Raw genomic sequence first — 18,332 nt, 5'->3', positions numbered from 1 at the left:
TTGGAAACTTTCCCAGCTACACTAGCAAAGAGGCGGAGGACACCGGCGGGCAGATCGCTATCACACAGCAGACAATTTAGCGTCACCAATTAGTCTCAATTAACTGAAGAAAGCAACAATTAGTTCATCTGATTAAAACAGTATCATAGCATCAGAAATCTGACGCTGCTTTGATGTTTCAATTTGAACATTTAAAAAGAGCATTCATTGTTCAAGACAGTCATATCAAATAAAAATTGCCCGAATCTACATTTTTAGTCATTGTTCCACAACTTCCAGGTCAACGGGCTTAAAGTCTTAACCCGAAGCAAGTCCAGGATTAAGTTGTTGCGACAGCCAATAATCGGATAGCAAAGGCGGATACTACAGGCTAAACTCTGCGCTGGCGTTCCTTCTGTCCAAACATCGTAACGTCTAGATTGTGTGGACAGGAATCTCACATTGATGTCATTTGCTGTGTTCTGTCTGCCGTGGACAGGGAAGCGCGGCCCATTTTCCGACTTCAATGAAAGTTTTGGGGAAGGACGGAGATACTCGACAGACTCTGACTCAAAGTCAGGTATGAAGAGAAAAGTGACCTTTTCAGACCTTTCATCTGTCTGCACCAAAATGTCTCCATGTAAAATTTCTTTGATTTTTAGGGAGTCTACCTCAGAGGTCTTGGAAACACAGACCACGAAGTTCACCTTTGTACCAGAGTTCTCTGGAGAGGCATGTGTTATATTTAAACCTCTTGCACATGTACCAGTGATACACTGAGATTGGCTTTTGCACACGTCAACAAAACCAGACCATCCATCGCCGGCGCTGACCGTCAGAGGACATGACATTGTACTGAGCGTGACTTTTTGACACGCCAATTACATCATCTCTGCCTCCTCCTAGACTTCCAAGAGGGGTTCGTCACAGGGACAGTACCTGCAGTTGGTTGGGTCGAAGCCCCCAACATGACATCTCCCCCAAAACTCCGGGGCGGTCGCACAGTCCGTCCATCACCTTCAGCGAGTCCTCACTCAGTCTGAGTCAGAAGAAATCCAAGGTAAGAGCGGTTTTAAGGATCTAAATAATTTTAGGCTGGGACTTCAGTGCATTCATTTTGATGAAATAACTACAGGAAAATCATAATAATTGATGCAAATAACAGATAAATTGTGCCTAAACTTTGTCTCAGTGCACCTGGCAGTGGTGCACAGAAATGTACAATGTGAAATGGAGTACAGACTCAACATGAATTTGATCGATCTGGTATCAAATATTAAAATCTGACTAATCGCAAGTAACTTATTTTAAAATCTTTTTTTTTTTTTTTTTTTTTTTTTAAGTCCCACCCGTGAAGACAGAAAAATGTGTTTACTCGGACTCGTCATTTCTCAGGCTTTAGGTCCAGAATTTATCCGGATGTCAGAGGAGCAGATTGTTTTGGAGCTTCCAGGATCAATTGTGGTAAATAAATCTAATTATATCACAGTTTGTATTGACTGCACGTTAGTTGTTACTGTCTGCATGTGCACTCTACTGTACCGTTTACATTTTTGTGTTGGTTTGTGTGTGTGTGTGTATCTCCATCCCAGTCCAGAAAGGGCCGCTCATGTTCGTCTCAGAGAGAAGTGACTGTTGTGATGCCCAACGGACAATATGTGGTGGTTCGCTGTGACATAAAGTCCAAAGCCAGAGACGTGTTTGACATGGTGGTGGCTCACGCAAACTTAGTGGAACACTTCTACTTTGGTCTTGCCTTTCTAGATGGTAAGAGAGAGCGGGTCGTTCGAGGTGTACTTGAGGAGCGCGCCAGGTTGCATTTAGTGCTTCAGTCTGTACTGCTGCTGGGAAAAATACTAAGACAATTTAAAGCAATGAAAATGGCTCATTTCATGGAAAAAAACGCTTAAATTGAAGAATACATTATGCAATCCCAACATGGCTTATCGATGTTTCCTCGTATTTATTAAGAACATTTAGCATCAACTATAAAGTGTAAGGATAGTATCATAACTCTATCACAACTGCTGACATAGCCACCATCTTTCCCAGTCAAGACAAACAATCCAAACATTTGGCGTCAGTCAAATGTTTCACTTGAAGCAGCAATGGCTTTGTGACTGTGTACACTCAGTCAGTTGTACTGTAGTTGTTGTACTGCATTGTGTTGTTTTGTGTTTTTGCTCGGCACGGTTCGGCACTACAATATTTTGTGTCACTGACAAAAAAATTAAGTTGTTCTGCAGAATTCCTTGCCTTAACATTCGAAATATTTATCCAAAAAAAAGAAAAGTGAGGTGATATAACAAATAACATTGTTAAATTCATTTTAATTATTGAGTTCAGATTGGTTTGGCAACTGTCAAATAAATAATTGATAATCCTTTTGTTATCTAGCAGGATTTACTTGAACTGTTATACTTGCGATCTTACAGATGATGAATATTTCTTTTTGGAACATGAAACAAAAATATCCAAAGTCGCCCCTGACAGTTGGAAAAAAGGGCAGATGACTTCTTTTTTGGTTTTCCTCCGCGTCAAGTTCTTTGTTGACGACATCTCTTTTATTCTGTGAGTAAACTAAAAATCTACGATGAGGTTATGGGAGCGCAGCTAAGGAACTTTCTCTTCCGCAGACACAAACTCACCCGCCACCAGTACTACTTGCAGATGCGGAAGGATATTTTGGAAGACAGACTTTACTGTAATGAAGAGACTGGCTTGTTTTTAGCAGCTCTCGCCCTCCAAGCTGAGTTCGGGGATTACCTGCCTGAGGTACGTTCATGACTGGTAACCGCTGCATTGCCTCTCTAACAGTGTTGTACATAAACCTGTGTGTCTGTCTCAGTTGTATGGTAAGAACTATTATCAACCAGAGCACTATGTGTCAAAGAGGATGCTGGAAAAACTGGCTTTGCCCAACGTTAAAGAAGAGTTGCCAAGACTACATGCAAGTCATTCGCAAATGCTTCCAGAGGAGGCAGAGATAGAGTACTTGAAGGTACAAAGGGACCACATTTATTTAAGCAACTCTATTTGCTCAGTGTGTTCATCTCACCAGATAACGCAGCAGCTACCAGAGTACGGCGTCATGTTCCATCGTGTCGGGAGAGAAAAGAGGCCTGTGGTGGGCGAGCTGGTTTTAGGAATCTGTGCCAAAGGAATCGTAGTGTATGAGATGAAGAACCACATCCGAGCTGTCACTAGGCGCTTTCTGTGGAGAGAAACAGACTCCATATCCACCGGGGTAAACATATATTTTTAGTGGTAAATCTTCAGTGTCTCATAGTTCTGGTTGTCTATTCTGGTGTTCTGTTTTTGTTCTTGCAGCGACGCAAACTCATCATAGAATGTGGCGGGCCCAGCGGAAAGAAGCACAGCTTTGTGACCGAGAGCTCGAAGATAGCACAGTACCTGCTGAGCCTTTGCTCCGCACAGCACAAGTTCCACAGCGAGATGACGTCACGACAACTCAACCACAGCATGATGCCAGGTGGGACACTTTTCCCAGGGTTAGAAAACCAGAACTGAATATGGTTTTATGATGTTTAGAGGACAGCTTGTCCATCTACCAACACAACATCGACTTGAAGAGAATGTCCTGCTCCGAGGGAATGTTGAACCACATTGGGTTGTCGCCTGGTCGAAAGGACTCCATCTCCAAATCCTGTGAAGACATCACTGCAAAGATGGAGGCGCGACTCCGCCAGCAGAGGGAACTAAGGCGAGAGATGAGCAGGGAGTTGAGGGAGAAAGAGTCTCATTCTGAATCTAGGGACATCAGCGACTTGAAGGATCGGCCATATTGGAGGTAAAATTGAAAACAAACCCCGACTTTATATGCAGTGATCATAACCTAAAATGGTATTTTTGCTTTGAAGCACTCCGGAGCCGATTCCTAGAATGATGTCCAGTGTCTCTCTCCAGAAACAGGACTCAGATGCCTCTTCATCCATACGAGGTGAATAGACGTCTTTTTTATGATCAACATTCAACATTTTATCATCCCAAGAGTGCAGAATCAATTCTGGAAAAATACAGAATTAATTCCTATATGCTCAGTAACATCAGTCATCATCAGGAAACTTCAAATATGAACCCCAAATGCTGGATGTTAAGGGGGAATATACAACAAAAATACGTGCACAATAATGAGCTGCAGTAAAATCATGTATTTCACATGTATTTTTCATGGATATGCAACTGCATGTGTGCAAAAACATCCACAGTGGACACCCCGACCAGAGCCCCACCGGAGAGGGAGATCATCTGTGTCACCATCAAGAAGGACCCTAAACTTGGCTTCGGTGAGCTCCTTCCCAGCACATGTAAAATTGATGAGCTGGGTGGCAATTATCTGATTCTCTAAAAGCCGACTTCCCACTGGTCTTGTTTCAGGCTTTGTGATCGTTGGAGAGGACAATACGGGTAAACTTGACCTTGGGATCTTCATTGCTTCCATTGTGCCTGACGGACCCGCGGATAAAGATGGGCGAATCAAACCTGGTACGGAGCATGAACATACGTTTGCAAGGTGGATAACGGATAACAATTGTTGGGTGTTTTTGAAGGGGGGCGACTCATCTCCCTGAATAAGATCAGCTTGGAGGGAGTGACCTTCAGCGACGCTGCAGCCATCCTACAGAACAGCCCGGATGAAATCGAGCTCATTGTTTCGCAGCCAAAACGTAAGACACGGTGTTGTCAATTGACTCCAGGAGGATAAACCTTTTGTCTCCTCCGAACAGAGTCTTTGAGGGACAGCAAGAATTCCCTCAGCCAAAGCACACTTGGTTTGGCACTAGAGAAGGGTTTTGGATCTCAGACAACTCTCAGTGGAACAGAGTACCGTCCAGCCGTGGAAGAACTGGAGGAGGCCATCACCCTGTCCAGCATGGCCACCCCGAAACAGAGCAGGAGGCTTCACATACCAGTCGTGCGAATACATGACGCACAGGTCAGCGAACCTGCAGGACACTGAGCTGTCACGTTCCACATTTCCACTCAGGCGCATGGTTCATTTGTGTTGCAGGAAGTTTGTCCAAGGTCACCCTCAGTTTTGAGCCTGAAAACAGGAGAGAGATTCATGGTGGAGCTGAAGAAGAGCAACGGCAGTCTGGGCATCAGTGTGGCCGTGAGTCATTTTCTCTTTTGCCATAATTATGAGGTGGAGGTCAGCTACTGTTTGGGGCCTTTAAAACACGGCCAATAATTTTATCCCCCTTTGTTTTTAAGGGAGGAATCAACACCAGTGTACGATATGGAGGAATCTACATAAAGAGTTTGGTTCCAGGAGGCGCTGCTGAGCAAGATGGACGCATTATGACCGGTAATCATAATCCAACAATATTAATCTAAGATTAAGGGAAATTTGCAAAATACGAGGAGAAAACTGAAATGAAAAGTCAGCTACTTACACAACTGCAAAAAGGCTCTGAACATGAAGGGTTGATGGGTTTGTTGCTGCCTCCTTTTGTCGGCTTGTTTATGCTCAGATGAGCAACACTGATTTGTGTGGATGTGTGAGTCAAACACACATATTGTTGTTACTAATGATGGTGATGAGATTTGTGCGTATGACAGGTGACAGACTGCTGGAGGTTGACGGGTCCAACCTGCGGGGCGTGACTCACCAGCAAGCTGTGGAGTGCCTGAAACGCACGGGGGAGGTAAAGCCAACACGATTGCCCTCGCTTAGCAACAGCTGTGGTTCTGAGCTCCTTCTGTGAGTCCGATCTCAAGTAAACGATGAATTATTGAAGGACTTTCAGCTTACTTCCAGATCTGTGGGTATAATGGCAACTATAAATGGGAAACCCAGAACCAAAGCTTAAATCTACAGGCTTCCTTCTGCTGAAATACATTTTATTAACGTCCGGCAAATCATTCTCATGATCTTGTAGGTGGTGAGCCTGCTGTTAGATCGGGAACCAACCATCATCTTGGATCCCAGATCAGACTCCCCCCAGCCTCCCTCGGCCATCAGTGCAACACACACACAGCCCTCCAGGACTGAAGTCTCTGTGGAAACGACCTTGAGTGGTCGAGTGAAGGACTACAGCTTTGTGACCGACGGTGAGGGGGAGAAAAATATCCAGCGCAGAAGTATCAGACACGCACACACAATGGAACACACACACGCACACGCACACATGGCCCAGAGGTGAGTGTGAGTCATCTGACAGTTACATTGTGGTTGCTGTCAGAATCATCGAGCGTTGACGCCGCTCCATTCCCCCAAGACAGCGTGTGCTCAAACCTTGAAGCTGACTGTTTACTGAGTGACATTAATTAAAGGGACAGTCCCCTGCTTTTGTTTGCTTTACCCGTGAAGCGAAATGAAAAAAAAAACAAAAAACGTTCCTCTCCCATCCCACAGAAAACACTCATGAAGTGGTGCTGAAGAAGAGCTTATCAGGATTGGGCTTCAGTTTTCACATTTCCAAGCTCAACAGCGCAGATCGAGCGAGCGTGGTTCGCATCAAACGCTTGTTCCCGGGACAGCCAGCCCTCGAGAGCGGTCTGCTGCGTGAGGGTGATGTCATTTTGTCTGTCAACAAGGAGCCTGTCAGGGATCTCTCCTATCAGGTGAGAATTCAAGTGCTGATTCTACCATGTCTTAAACATCAATTTCAACCCCAAACAGCCAAACAGCTCCAGTCCACCTCCAACACAGTACACATGTATATTGAGTTCAACAAACTATTGCAACCAATGCTTGGGTGAGAGTGCTTGAATGGTGACGCTGCTCTTTTTTAAGAGGCCAGCAACATCAGTGGTCCACTAATCCCACTAATCCACTGCCTCCACGAATAGCACGGTAGCCGTGTGTCATCTTTTAGCGCTGCCGTTATCTTGGTATTGTACAGCTGAAGGTCATAATGATTTTGACAGGTACACTGGAACTCTAATAGCTTTCTTCTTTTCAGAGAGTCTTGTTCCTGCTACGTGGAGCTCCCTCTGAAGTGCATCTGCTAATCTGCCGTCCGGGGCCAGGCGTGCTGTTTGAGGCTGACGACAACACACTGGTGAGCACACTCTAAATAATCTCCACGTCTTCGATGATACCCTTCTTAATAAACCTGTTTCTGAGTAGAGTCCCGTACCCATCCGAGGAGTTCGATCCAGATCTTTGGACATCCGACTGGGAGAGGACTACAGTGAACTCCTGAGGTTCAAATATGATGTATCAAACCTAAAGCAGTTGTCTGATCAAGAAGATCAGGTGACAAAGGAGGACGCTCCAGATCCCGCCGCTGATTTAGTACTTCCTGATAGCAAGGAATGCCTTGACGGAAAAGAAAGTGCGGACCAAACACACCCAACTAGCAACCAGGCGGCTCCGTCTCCCCCTCGGTCTCCTCCATCACCGACCTCACCTACCTCACCGCCATCACCACCGTCACCAGTCTCCCCAAGCTCCCCCATCTCCCCCATGTATGATGGCGTGCCAACCCAGCTTGTGTTCAGACCGAGTGCTGTGAAAGAAGAGCGACGCCCAGCATTGGAAGAGAAGGAGGAAGAGAAGGAGAAGGAGAAGGAGGGGGCGCTGGCAACAAGCTCTTCTGTCATGTTCATGGACGTCTGTTCAAAGACAGCATCAAACACAACTTATACCAGGTAACGGTTGCAACTATTGCAGTGCATTATGGGACTGAAGGTATAGGTGTTGGGATGGTTTTTAAGAGTGGGATATTATTTGAGAAGTTATAAAATTACTCACAAGGTGATATGTTTATGGCACGGCACGCCATTAATGCTGTCCAATTGAAATTGCTTAACCCCCCACAGTGGTATCAGAGAAGAGGCAGATGGCAGTGTGACCTACTGCCTTGTGGGAAATGGACTGACCATCATGGCAGATGAGGAGTACTTGACCATCAGCTCTACACTGGAACCTTCTCACAATCATCCTTTTGGACCAGTATCATCCCCACCCAGCCTCACAGTTCTCGGCAATCAGAACCCAAACACTCCCTCTGGCTTCAGCTCTCAGAATCCAACTCCTCACTTCCCGGGCACGTCCACCTTGCCGCTCAGCCTTTCCTCTGACACGCTGACCACCTGCACGCTTGCACACCCTTCTCAGCCTCTCACAACGCAGCCAGTCAAGCACCACCCGATTCAGCAAGGGATGGTCCCACTTCAGTACAAATCGAAGAACACCAGGACAATCTTACCCCCGGCCCCGGCAGTGACCCCAATCACAGCCCATGTAATCTCCTCTCCTCCTGCTCCCATGCTTCCTGCCAAAATACTGCCCACAGCTACACAAATCCAGAGGAGAGAGGAACCAGAGAAGAATACAAGAGAATACAAGGATGATGATGACGATGATGTGGACGAGGAAGAAGAAGAGAGCAGAAGAAAGGTATGTTGCACGGTTGTGTTAGCTTACTAGGGCTGTACTAGTTACAGCATGACAAAAAAAAATGAAACACAAAAGGGTCGTTGCCAAAACAATGTCTGGCAAAGTCAAACCTCCAAACAATCACGCTTGTTTTGTGTATCACAGGGACTGGTGAAAGAGTTTGAGTTGACCGTGGTTCTGACCAAGTCGAGAAGTGGCAGCTTCGGGTTCACCATCACCCGCAGCAAACTGGACAACTGCTATTACATTCAGGAAATACTTGACAATCCTGCCAAGGCAGACGGGCGCCTCAGAGCTGGAGACCGGCTGGTCACGGTGCGCATTAACATTGAAGCTTAAAATGCTGACACAAGTAACATGCATCTGATGTTCCTCTACGTTACTCAACTGTCAGCCAATGTTCATCTGTCGCATGCATTAGTGATGATTTAAGTCCCTAGCCATTGGGCTGAGAAAAATCTGGTCTCATGGATAAGCCTGTTTTTTAATCTGTCCAGGTGAATGGACATGATGTCACAAGTGTGGCCGACGATGTTGCCATGACGATACTCAGGTCTTCGCCAAGAAGACTGAGCATGACTCTTGGCAGAGCCGTGACCAACCTGGTGGCACCTCCACCCTGTGACAGCCTGCCAGACATTGTTCTCCACAAGACTCCATCAGGACAGCTTGGTAGGACACGGACTCTTGTAAACAGTCAAACTTAAACTAGTAATCTCTATGAACCTGTGTGTCATTCCCAGGTATAAAGCTGACGGGTGGTATTGGCAGTAAGTGGCAGGGTATTTACTGTCTGGAGGTGGTGCCAGGCTCTCCAGCCAGTGAGGAGGGCAGCGTCCAGCCCAATGACAAGATCCTCTACATATGTGGCAGGTGCACTCTTGGGATGACCCTGGAGGATGCGGTCAAAGCCTGCGAGATCGCCCCCCGTAAAGTCAAACTTAAAGTCATCAGGTAGGTGATGTGAAACGCATGAGAGGACTAAAAGAGTGGCACCCCATGTGACTGGCTTGTTTGTGTCATGTTACAGAGAGGAGACACCTGTGACCCCAAAAGCCAAGTGGAATGGTATGGTGTTTTTAGCCGGAGCAACCGAGAATTATGTGTTTGTTAGCACCACAGGTGAATTGCCTGGTGACCAGATATGCTTCTGTCGCACTAAGCTCACTTAAGTTCAATCATTAGCAACTTCCCAGAATAGCGCCAAGTAACTGTTGATGCTCTTCGGTATTATAGTTAAATTTTTCTGAATTACTTGCAACAATGATACATAAAAAATATCTGCTTTTGTAGGTCTGTTTGACTGGAAAAAAGACAAGAAGATATTTGCTCGCTTTGAGGACCCTGCTTCTCCAGACAAAGACCAGACTCCTGAGAATGGTGAGTAAATGAGTTTCAGAAAATACATTCAAAAGTTCACTCCCGGCACCATCTTGTTTCAAAGGGCTTCCCCTTCACCCTTTTTCTTGTCGCCCTTTGTCCCCCTGTACTCGGATATCGGTGCTGAAAGATGGTTTTGTGTGTATGTGTGTGTGTATGTGTGTGTGTGTGTGTGCGTGTTTTCAAAATGATGACAGACACACTGTGGGCTCTCACTGCAGGATTAATAATTAGCAAGCCTCTGACCTCCAGCAGTGTATTGGGCTGCAGGTTTGTAGGCATCTCACACACACATTAATATAAATCGACACACACACACCGACCAGTGGTCAGGAGAGTCGCTAGCTTAGTTGCTTAGTGACAGTAGAAGCTCCTAAAAAGACACAGAAAAGGCCACGCTTACCTGCCAGAGAGGAGAAATTGATCGATTCTTCTAATTCAGAATGGATGAAAATGGTCAAGGTTGGTTTGGTGTTCGACTTTGTGCTTCTGGTCCAGTCATTGAATTGGCTGAAACACAGTCATTAATTTTCCAACTTTAACATTCTTCAGAAGCTAGTTATTGTGTTTGATCTTTTGTGCTTTTGTCTGCCTTCACGCCAATTATCTTCTCCTTTTACAGCTGAAGCCGTCAGCAGGACTGCAGGGAACTTCAGACATCTCTCCGTTGCACAAGAGCAGGATGTGAGTTCAGAAAACCTCCTCTCATCGACGACGAGCGTTGTCTTTAACTTAGTGGTTAGGATGAATGTATATCACAGATGTACTTGGAGCGCTACACAATGGCTCTCTGGGTAATAAACGCTGTTTAGCAGGAACTACAAGCGAAGCATACAGCCTTTACGCAGTCTGCTGTAAACATTAAAACAATGCTGACTAAGACAGATTTAAACACAAATAGACAGACAAGACAGGACATACAATAAAGTGATCACTAGTGGAGCTGGCATCAAGGAGGACTTGTGGTTAGTGCTGTCGCTTAACAGCATGAGGGTCTCTAGTTGATATATGGATGACTTTATTAAAGATCCAGACCGGATATTATAAACAACCTTGTGCACAATGTGTTCTGAGATCTTCCATCGTGAGATTAAACATGTAATCTCTCCATCTAGTCCATAATAGTAAACATGGGATGTAAAAAATGAATCAAATGAAAGGCTCTTTTACTAAATATAAATAGAGATATTCAAAACCACACTCCTGGTGACTGAGTTTTACATGTCATGCCCACTCATATGCAAGCTTAACTCATTCCCGTCTTCTGTTTCAGAGCTGCATCATGCAGGTGGAGTTCATGAAACCAGAGGGTGGGGGTCTTGGCTTTGCTTTGATCGGTGGGACCAATGGCAGCATGCTGAGAGTGAAGGAAATCTGCTCAGGGGGTTTAGCTGAGCAAGATGGTCGTCTGAGAGTGGGAGACATTCTACTCGAGGTGAAACCGATATTGTAATGTAAAACGGCGTTTTGTTAGACAGCTGTGATTCATGACCGTTTGTTCTCCAGGTGAACGGTGTCATCGTGTCAGGACTCAGCTACAGCAAAGTGGTGGATATTCTACGTAAAGCGGAGGGCGCTGTGCAGCTCACTATCTGCAGAGACATCATGCCCTTGACTTACTCTGAAACACCGGCACCACTAAACATGTCCACTCAGACGGAAGCTATTTTAACGCCGTGCTCGGCTCCTGTGTCTTTCCCTGACACCTCAACCTCACCTGACATTAATCTGAATAAGTCAGTCGAGCATCCCCCAGGTATGTGACTCGTACGCTTTCATATTTTATTCTTCCCGGAATGCAGCATCCCACTCCTGATCCTAATGTTTCTCCTCCTCAGAATTGGAGTCAGTGGTGAAGGAATCTGTAGCTTTCATCACCACCTCACCTCCACCTCCCCGGCAGCTGACAGTTGTGTCAGATGACTGCGTGTTAATTCAGGTATGACTAACATCTTCTTCAATACATACTTGTTATAACAAATTAATAGCTCCCACATACTTCCACTAACGCCTACTAACCCCGGGGGCTTGTTTGCCGAACAGGAGAGCTGTGAGAGCACCCCTTCTCACCAAACTTGCTGCCCCTCCCTCAGTGTCACTGACATGTTGCATGGAGCTTCTGACAGGTAGTAACTCCTCTCATTGAGTCTAACAAGTTGATGGTGTACTGCAGTTCCCCTGTCACTCACAAGGAGGCAGTAGAGAGCAAATAATGACCTGGAAACTAAGATTCAAACGCTCAATAGCAGGCACGGACAGGAGTGTGTCGTTTAAAGGTCCTGTAGTATGCCTCTGCATGATTTTTTACAATGTTCAGAACGATACATCACGAAATGTTTGCATGCAGGAGTAATGGTGTGATATATATAGCAGGTCACAGAGGCTTAGAAACAGCTACATCTCTGGTCACAAATTGATTTTGAAGAGTGCCAAGAATGACAGACCTGTTAATTACATTGTAATTCATTTTCAATTTTCACTGCCCATGTGGTCTGGGGTTGTCACTTTCCTCGTTCACATTCCACGGTAACTTCAGCCAGCTCTAATCAGGTGGTGTTCTCTTGTAGAGATGCATTACATCACCTGATCCTGCATCTGTGATGTGGTTTTACCAGGAAAAAAAAAAGAAAAAAGAAAAGCCCACCTCACAGATGCAATGGCTGGATTTGAGTCTCTAGGACAAAGGTGGTACCATACGTAAGTGGGCCAAAAATAAAAGTACAAGCTAGGTTGTAGGTTGCAATATTGGACTAGTAGCATGAGAAGGAGAATTTAAAATACACATTTGGGGACAGAAATTGGGTTCGGTTTGAGTCATCCTGAACCTCAGGGTTCCATTGAAGGTTGTTTTGGGCAGGAGCCTGGTAAAATTCAAATTATGGCAGAAGAGCTGATGCAGGCGTGTAATTGTGCTGACAGTATGTACGCCACGGTTCTGCCTTGTAGATGTTGAGAGACCCTATTTGAGAGGTTCCCATTTTCATTGCCCTGTTTAAATTTGGCAGGTTTCCAAGGGTAATGGGCATGATGGGTTAGGAACCAGTGGAACTGAACTGGAAACCATTTCTCCTTGCAGTCAACACTCAGTGGCACAGAAAAAAAGCTTCAACAAACTGGCATAATATGGGACCTTTAACCGTCTTTAAGTCAATAATGAAGAGGAACGTTTGTATTTTAGTTTCATGTCTATACTGCATTTTAGGTGGAAAAGTCGCAGGGACAGGAAGCTCAGCCTTGCATGATTTCAACCCCTCCTACCGAAGAGTGTAAATGGTCTGGTCTCACCCCTGCCCCCTGACTCCCTCAGGAAACATATTGTGACCAAACTGTTGGACCAGTCCTGCAAAGACATTCGGAAATCCCAGTCGGATGGCTGGAGCAGCGAAGACGATGATGATGTTTTTGATGCCACCAATCAGGAAATCACCTCGCCCCAAACAGGTGTCAAGCCTCTTCTCTTGCATTGCCTCCGTGCGCTGACCTTCTTTTCTTCTCTTAAAGGTCCTCCCATTGTATCAGAGGAGGAGCTTGCTAGTTTAGGAATCATCTGTCCATCAAAGACCAGTCAGTACTCTGGTTCCAGAGTCAAAGCCCTCATCCAAATTCTGCAGCATCAACTGGACCAGCAGGAAATGGTCAAGGAATTCATGGTGTGTTTCGTCTCAAATATATCATATCAACATGTAGATTCGGGTGACTCATGATGTATTCTCAGGCTCTGGAGCATCTGAAGCCATCTGATAACTGTCTGGTGGGAAAAGCTCCAGAAAACAGAGACAAGAATCGCTACAGAGACATCCTACCATGTACGTGGGGTTTCATTTCTCTGACTTCTGATCTCTACTTAATTTCATGTCCCCAGCTTGGATATTTTTACCATCCTACCACGGCTTGTAAACTCTGGCCATTCACTGACTTGGCAGCTATTGGGGATTTTTTTCACTTTTCTTAGCGCCTTTTAATATAAACTGAGGTTTTGACTGAAGTGGTGGCGACACATGTTACTGATCAGAGCTCCGCAGTGCAGTTTGGCTTATTCCAGCTTTTCAGCAATGTTTGCTGGGGTAAATACAGAACTGGGTCCATAATTATTTTTATACTTTACTTTTTAAACTGATCTAGGCCATGAAGATTATTAAGTGGCACAACAGACTAGATGTTTTTAGCTTCAACCCAGCTTTCTGAAAAAAAAATACAGGTGAAAATATGATCTTTTAATTCCGGCCTGCTAACAGCTTAATCTAGTCAATGATCTAACAGACCTGTGCAGTCTGAAATTGAGACAAGACTTGTCCTGCCTGCCTTTCCCCATACAAACCTTGCAAAGGTTTCAGTTCCGCTATTCCAAAAATCCAGGAACTATTTCTCTCTGGTAAAGGAGAATGACTAGTTTGGTATCTTTTTGAACACTTAAACTGATACACTTCACACAATAATAATTCAAAATTGAAGTAAAACACTTTCACCGTCCCAAAAAAACATAATACTAGGGACCTCCCCAAGGAGCCCCTGACTCTCACCCCAAGTAGCTGGGACAGGAATGAACGGATAAAAGAAAGGTGCCATCATTCAACCATTACATTTCCCTTAACCAGTCTTAACTCCGAACTCAAAGTCAAGCCCTGTGGGCTACTAACCACCCGCATTATAATTACATATGCCCCGCAACATCATTTCATAATGTCTTTTGTTAATAAGTCCTGCTCAAAGACATGAATGTGATTCGTATTATGGTAAACCTGCTGACTTGCAGGACTTCAATTTTCCTGTGCTGCTCACAGTTTGGTTTGGTTGGGTGGCAACGAACACTACATGTCATGCTCAAAAACTGAACCTGCAACTATTCAGTTGGGATATGCTTAACATGGTGAGCTAGGCATTGATTATAGAAGGGGTCCTCTTCACGTTCCAAACGTGACCACAGGTTGAATCCTTATTCTTCACATAGATCGGCCATAATTTAAATGATATTAGTAAAATCAATTCACGATGGATTGGAACTTGTTAGCTGCGTTTCTAGCATTGTACTTTTGCTTTTGAGTTTCTATTTTATTTGTAAAAACAACCAATACTTATTTGTTTTAAATATTCTTGCAGCCAGAGTCACAGTACATTGACTCTGCTGCCTCCAGAGGTCTGTGTTCAAGGTGGAAAAAGGCGATAGTTCTTATGAATGAGCCTGATGAAAAAGACAGAGACCCCAGTGGAATACTACCGCTCCTCACCACGTGTTCCCTTTGGCCTGTTCTAACTGTTGTCCGTGCAAGTGGCCCAGAAAGAAGCCCGTTATTTACTGATCCAGTTCATTACTCCAAGCCTTTTACCATCTCAGTCTGACAGCCAGGTTTCCCATTTGTGGCTCCAGCGAGCAGGGAGGTAGTGAACAGCTCCCAAAACACCAAAACATCCATAAACCACCTTTGGTCTATCAGCACTCTCAGGAACAACTAACCTCTTCACTGAACTGGGTCGCTGAGAACCCAGAGCTGTTTACTCGACGTTTTTGGTATACAAATAAAACCTCTGGTGAATCAACAATTTCACTCTACCGCTGCGATTCAGAATCAAGTTCTTTGCTCACATTTTTAAATTCACTTCACAGATGACGCGACTCGGGTTTCAGTCGGAGAGAACCAGGATTACATCAACGCCAGCTATATCCGCATGCAGATGGGTGACTTTGAATACTTCTACATATCCTGCCAGGGGCCCCTGCCCTCGACTGTGCCTGCGTTCTGGCAAATGATTTGGGAAAACAAATCCAATGTCATCGCCATGATGACGCAGGAAGTAGAGAAGGGTCGGGTCAAATGCCACAAGTACTGGCCCGAGAGACTGGACGTGCCTATGGATGCTGGAAGATACAAACTCCACCTGGAGAACCAGCAGTTCATGGAATACTTTCACATAAAAATCATCCGTATTGTGGAAACAGAGGTAAGGAAAAAAATGCTCCTCTCTGAGCCCATTTGAATGTGTTGGTATTCCAGACAGGTGACACGCAGTTCGTCTACCACTTGAAATTCACACACTGGCCTGACCACGGCGTCCCTCGCGACTCAGAGCAGTTGGTTCGTTTCATCCGCTACCTGAGAGCCGTGCACCAGAAGGGGCCGGTGACCGTTCACTGCAGCGCCGGGATCGGACGAACCGGAGTGCTCATCTGTACCGACGTCATTCTTAACCTCATCGAAAACGATCTACCGGTGAGTACAAGGCAATTCATTAAGGAGGTTACCGTCGTGCTTAGTGTTTTCACTTTCTATTATGGACGCTATGCATCAAATGAAGCGCTGGCTGATCTTTAAAGGAAAGCATTTCTCTTATTCGTTTTTGACGACTCAAATGTGTCGATAGACCAGAATCCATCTGGTTTAAAAATGAAATTCCAGCAAGTGTAATTCGTATTCCTGCAACTTCCTGAAATTGATAGAACATAGTCATGAAAGTTAAAATCATACAATACAATGTTCAGTGTCTACTTTACAACACATATCCACAGACCTGCCTCCAGAGAGTAGGACAATCCTTTCAAACTGCATGGAAATTACCCAGATAAATAGTGTAACAAGGCATGATAGAGGGTCATACCACTATCTGGGCATGAGTCAAACTATCGTCATCACCTCTGCTCTCGCACTATGTGAAAGCTCACTTTCATAATTTCCTTTCGCTGATGTCAGCGTTGTGGTGTACGAGCATGTCCTGATTACAGTGCACAAAGGAGGCTTTTCTTCAACGACTATTTACGTACAATATGTCATCACACTAAGGAAAGAGTGGTTAGCTGGGATGTTAAATTTTGCCTCTTCGTATAGGTAAATTCGTTTCCCATCGTCTTGTCAGAACCCACTTGAGAAACAAAGGATACGGTGGAACTCAAAAAGGTTTTGCAGCTTGATGACTACATTGTTAAAAACCGGAGAAAGGCTTTCACTTTATAATACGAGAACAAAACGGAGTCGTATGAATACACTGAGTACACAATACAAAACATGAATACACGATTTGACATCCTGATTTATATTTGCCGACATCCTGTATCAACAACACTTGCAGCCGCGTTCACACAGTGACCCTGAACTGTCCACCTCTGTCTACAGATCAACGTGAGCGACATTGTTAAAGAGATGAGACTGCAGCGGCACGGGATGATTCAGACCAAGGTCAGTGCCAACTGTGGGGCCAAAGTTCAGAGTTGAGAAGACAGCCTCTCAAAGCCAGACACGGCCTTTTGTCTCTCTCTTGTTCCAGGAACAGTACCTCTTCTGCTACAAAGTCTGGCTGGAGGTTTTACAGGGAATTTTACAGCTCCACGGCACCCAGTGGCAATCGGACAGTCCCAGAGAACACAAACTAGTCTGAATGCTTCCACCTTGTGCTAGTGTGACACTCCACTTGGTTACATTTGTGTTGAGGCCTGTTGTTGTGATGTTGAACAACCCGACTTCAGATGTACACTTTTGTTGTCGTATGTGCTCTTGGTGCTGTCATCAATCGGAGGGGATTTTATTTGATGATATGTGACTTGCCTTTGTGTCATTTACCTTTATCTGCAAACGTCTAAATGATCAAATCGCCCTCAGTCGGATCATCTCACCGTCGTTTTGATGCGTCTAAGAAGAGCAGCGTCTGATTGTGGTCCGGTCTCATTAAGTGCATTAGAACCCAGGAGGGGAAGGGCATCAGCATCAGGACGCTATTACTTTTGCTGTCAATCACCTGAGGAGAGGAGAAGAATCAAGTGCCTTGAATGACTCACGCCGCACCCCGAGTCGTCTTCAATCGCTCGGGGACCGAGAGCAGCAGGCTGAACGGACAGTCTGTTCGGTTGGAGGTTTGGTGGACGCAAAAAACCACACCACGTGTGTAGCTAGTAACAGGCACAATACTGTCTAGTCCACCCATTAGTGTTGCTTTCTTTATGACTCATTTTGTACAAAAAAAGAAAAGAGAAAAAAATGCACACCCTTATACGGATAAAGAGCGATCCACTAAAAAACACTGGTCAATTTTGCTAAAATTTGGACGCGGGGTTTTTGGCAACATTTGCAACAAGTTGCTGGGCTTTTGGCAAAAAATTGTTATGTGACATCTTTTATCTGTATATCACAGCTATTTTAATACAAATTCAGCCAAAATGATTAAAAAAAAAAAGCAACAACACAAACGTTTACACAGAAAACTGTCACAGATCAACCTTGTTAGTTTCAGCTGCTGTCACAAACCACCAGCTCATGCATGCAGGAGGACGAATGACTCGAATATTAACAAGCTGTGGAATGTAACAAAGCAATACGCACCTGGAGAGGATCCGAACTGTCGGGAGCATGTTAAGAGTCACACGCAGACAGAGCTTCTGCACTGTGAATGCATCATCTGAGGCGATCGTTCTTGAAAGCACATTGTTTGCACTCATTTGTGAAAATGCATCGTGTACAGGTCAAGCAAGTGCTTATGCAACGGCATTGTGAAGTGTATTAATCCTTAATGGCACAGCCGCTTTTGTGTATTTATGATAAATTGATATCCTGTCACTGTACCAGCCGCTATGTAACCGATATTTCCCACACAATGTAATACCTCTGTCATTAAAAACTAT

At 44.9% G+C, this 18,332-nt stretch overlaps 1 protein-coding gene across 1 annotated transcript in view; it reads left to right on the top strand.

The window, feature by feature from the left end:
- Window positions 1-18,332, top strand: part of ptpn20 (protein tyrosine phosphatase non-receptor type 20) — a 22,397-nt gene extending 4,065 nt beyond the window's left edge. The window contains exons 6-46 of the mRNA XM_053875955.1: window positions 479-559; window positions 642-711; window positions 886-1,039; window positions 1,375-1,443; window positions 1,572-1,746; window positions 2,415-2,550; window positions 2,616-2,754; window positions 2,828-2,980; window positions 3,041-3,226; window positions 3,310-3,472; window positions 3,532-3,790; window positions 3,861-3,940; window positions 4,209-4,286; window positions 4,378-4,485; window positions 4,551-4,667; window positions 4,728-4,936; window positions 5,012-5,113; window positions 5,215-5,308; window positions 5,563-5,648; window positions 5,883-6,054; window positions 6,359-6,567; window positions 6,909-7,007; window positions 7,076-7,599; window positions 7,771-8,350; window positions 8,495-8,665; window positions 8,848-9,022; window positions 9,094-9,304; window positions 9,381-9,418; window positions 9,644-9,730; window positions 10,353-10,414; window positions 11,004-11,165; window positions 11,237-11,486; window positions 11,569-11,669; window positions 11,774-11,856; window positions 13,038-13,171; window positions 13,232-13,380; window positions 13,446-13,536; window positions 15,333-15,667; window positions 15,721-15,936; window positions 16,834-16,896; window positions 16,985-18,332. Coding sequence (XP_053731930.1) covers window positions 479-559; window positions 642-711; window positions 886-1,039; window positions 1,375-1,443; window positions 1,572-1,746; window positions 2,415-2,550; window positions 2,616-2,754; window positions 2,828-2,980; window positions 3,041-3,226; window positions 3,310-3,472; window positions 3,532-3,790; window positions 3,861-3,940; window positions 4,209-4,286; window positions 4,378-4,485; window positions 4,551-4,667; window positions 4,728-4,936; window positions 5,012-5,113; window positions 5,215-5,308; window positions 5,563-5,648; window positions 5,883-6,054; window positions 6,359-6,567; window positions 6,909-7,007; window positions 7,076-7,599; window positions 7,771-8,350; window positions 8,495-8,665; window positions 8,848-9,022; window positions 9,094-9,304; window positions 9,381-9,418; window positions 9,644-9,730; window positions 10,353-10,414; window positions 11,004-11,165; window positions 11,237-11,486; window positions 11,569-11,669; window positions 11,774-11,856; window positions 13,038-13,171; window positions 13,232-13,380; window positions 13,446-13,536; window positions 15,333-15,667; window positions 15,721-15,936; window positions 16,834-16,896; window positions 16,985-17,095 — 6,482 coding nt within the window. The 3' untranslated portion in view covers window positions 17,096-18,332. The remainder of the gene's footprint in view (window positions 1-478; window positions 560-641; window positions 712-885; window positions 1,040-1,374; window positions 1,444-1,571; window positions 1,747-2,414; window positions 2,551-2,615; window positions 2,755-2,827; window positions 2,981-3,040; window positions 3,227-3,309; window positions 3,473-3,531; window positions 3,791-3,860; window positions 3,941-4,208; window positions 4,287-4,377; window positions 4,486-4,550; window positions 4,668-4,727; window positions 4,937-5,011; window positions 5,114-5,214; window positions 5,309-5,562; window positions 5,649-5,882; window positions 6,055-6,358; window positions 6,568-6,908; window positions 7,008-7,075; window positions 7,600-7,770; window positions 8,351-8,494; window positions 8,666-8,847; window positions 9,023-9,093; window positions 9,305-9,380; window positions 9,419-9,643; window positions 9,731-10,352; window positions 10,415-11,003; window positions 11,166-11,236; window positions 11,487-11,568; window positions 11,670-11,773; window positions 11,857-13,037; window positions 13,172-13,231; window positions 13,381-13,445; window positions 13,537-15,332; window positions 15,668-15,720; window positions 15,937-16,833; window positions 16,897-16,984) is intronic.

This window comes from Synchiropus splendidus, chromosome 9 (genome assembly GCF_027744825.2).
Source record: "Synchiropus splendidus isolate RoL2022-P1 chromosome 9, RoL_Sspl_1.0, whole genome shotgun sequence".
NCBI classification, from domain to species: domain Eukaryota; kingdom Metazoa; phylum Chordata; class Actinopteri; order Syngnathiformes; family Callionymidae; genus Synchiropus; species Synchiropus splendidus.
This window is presented reverse-complemented; position numbering and strand designations above follow the sequence as displayed.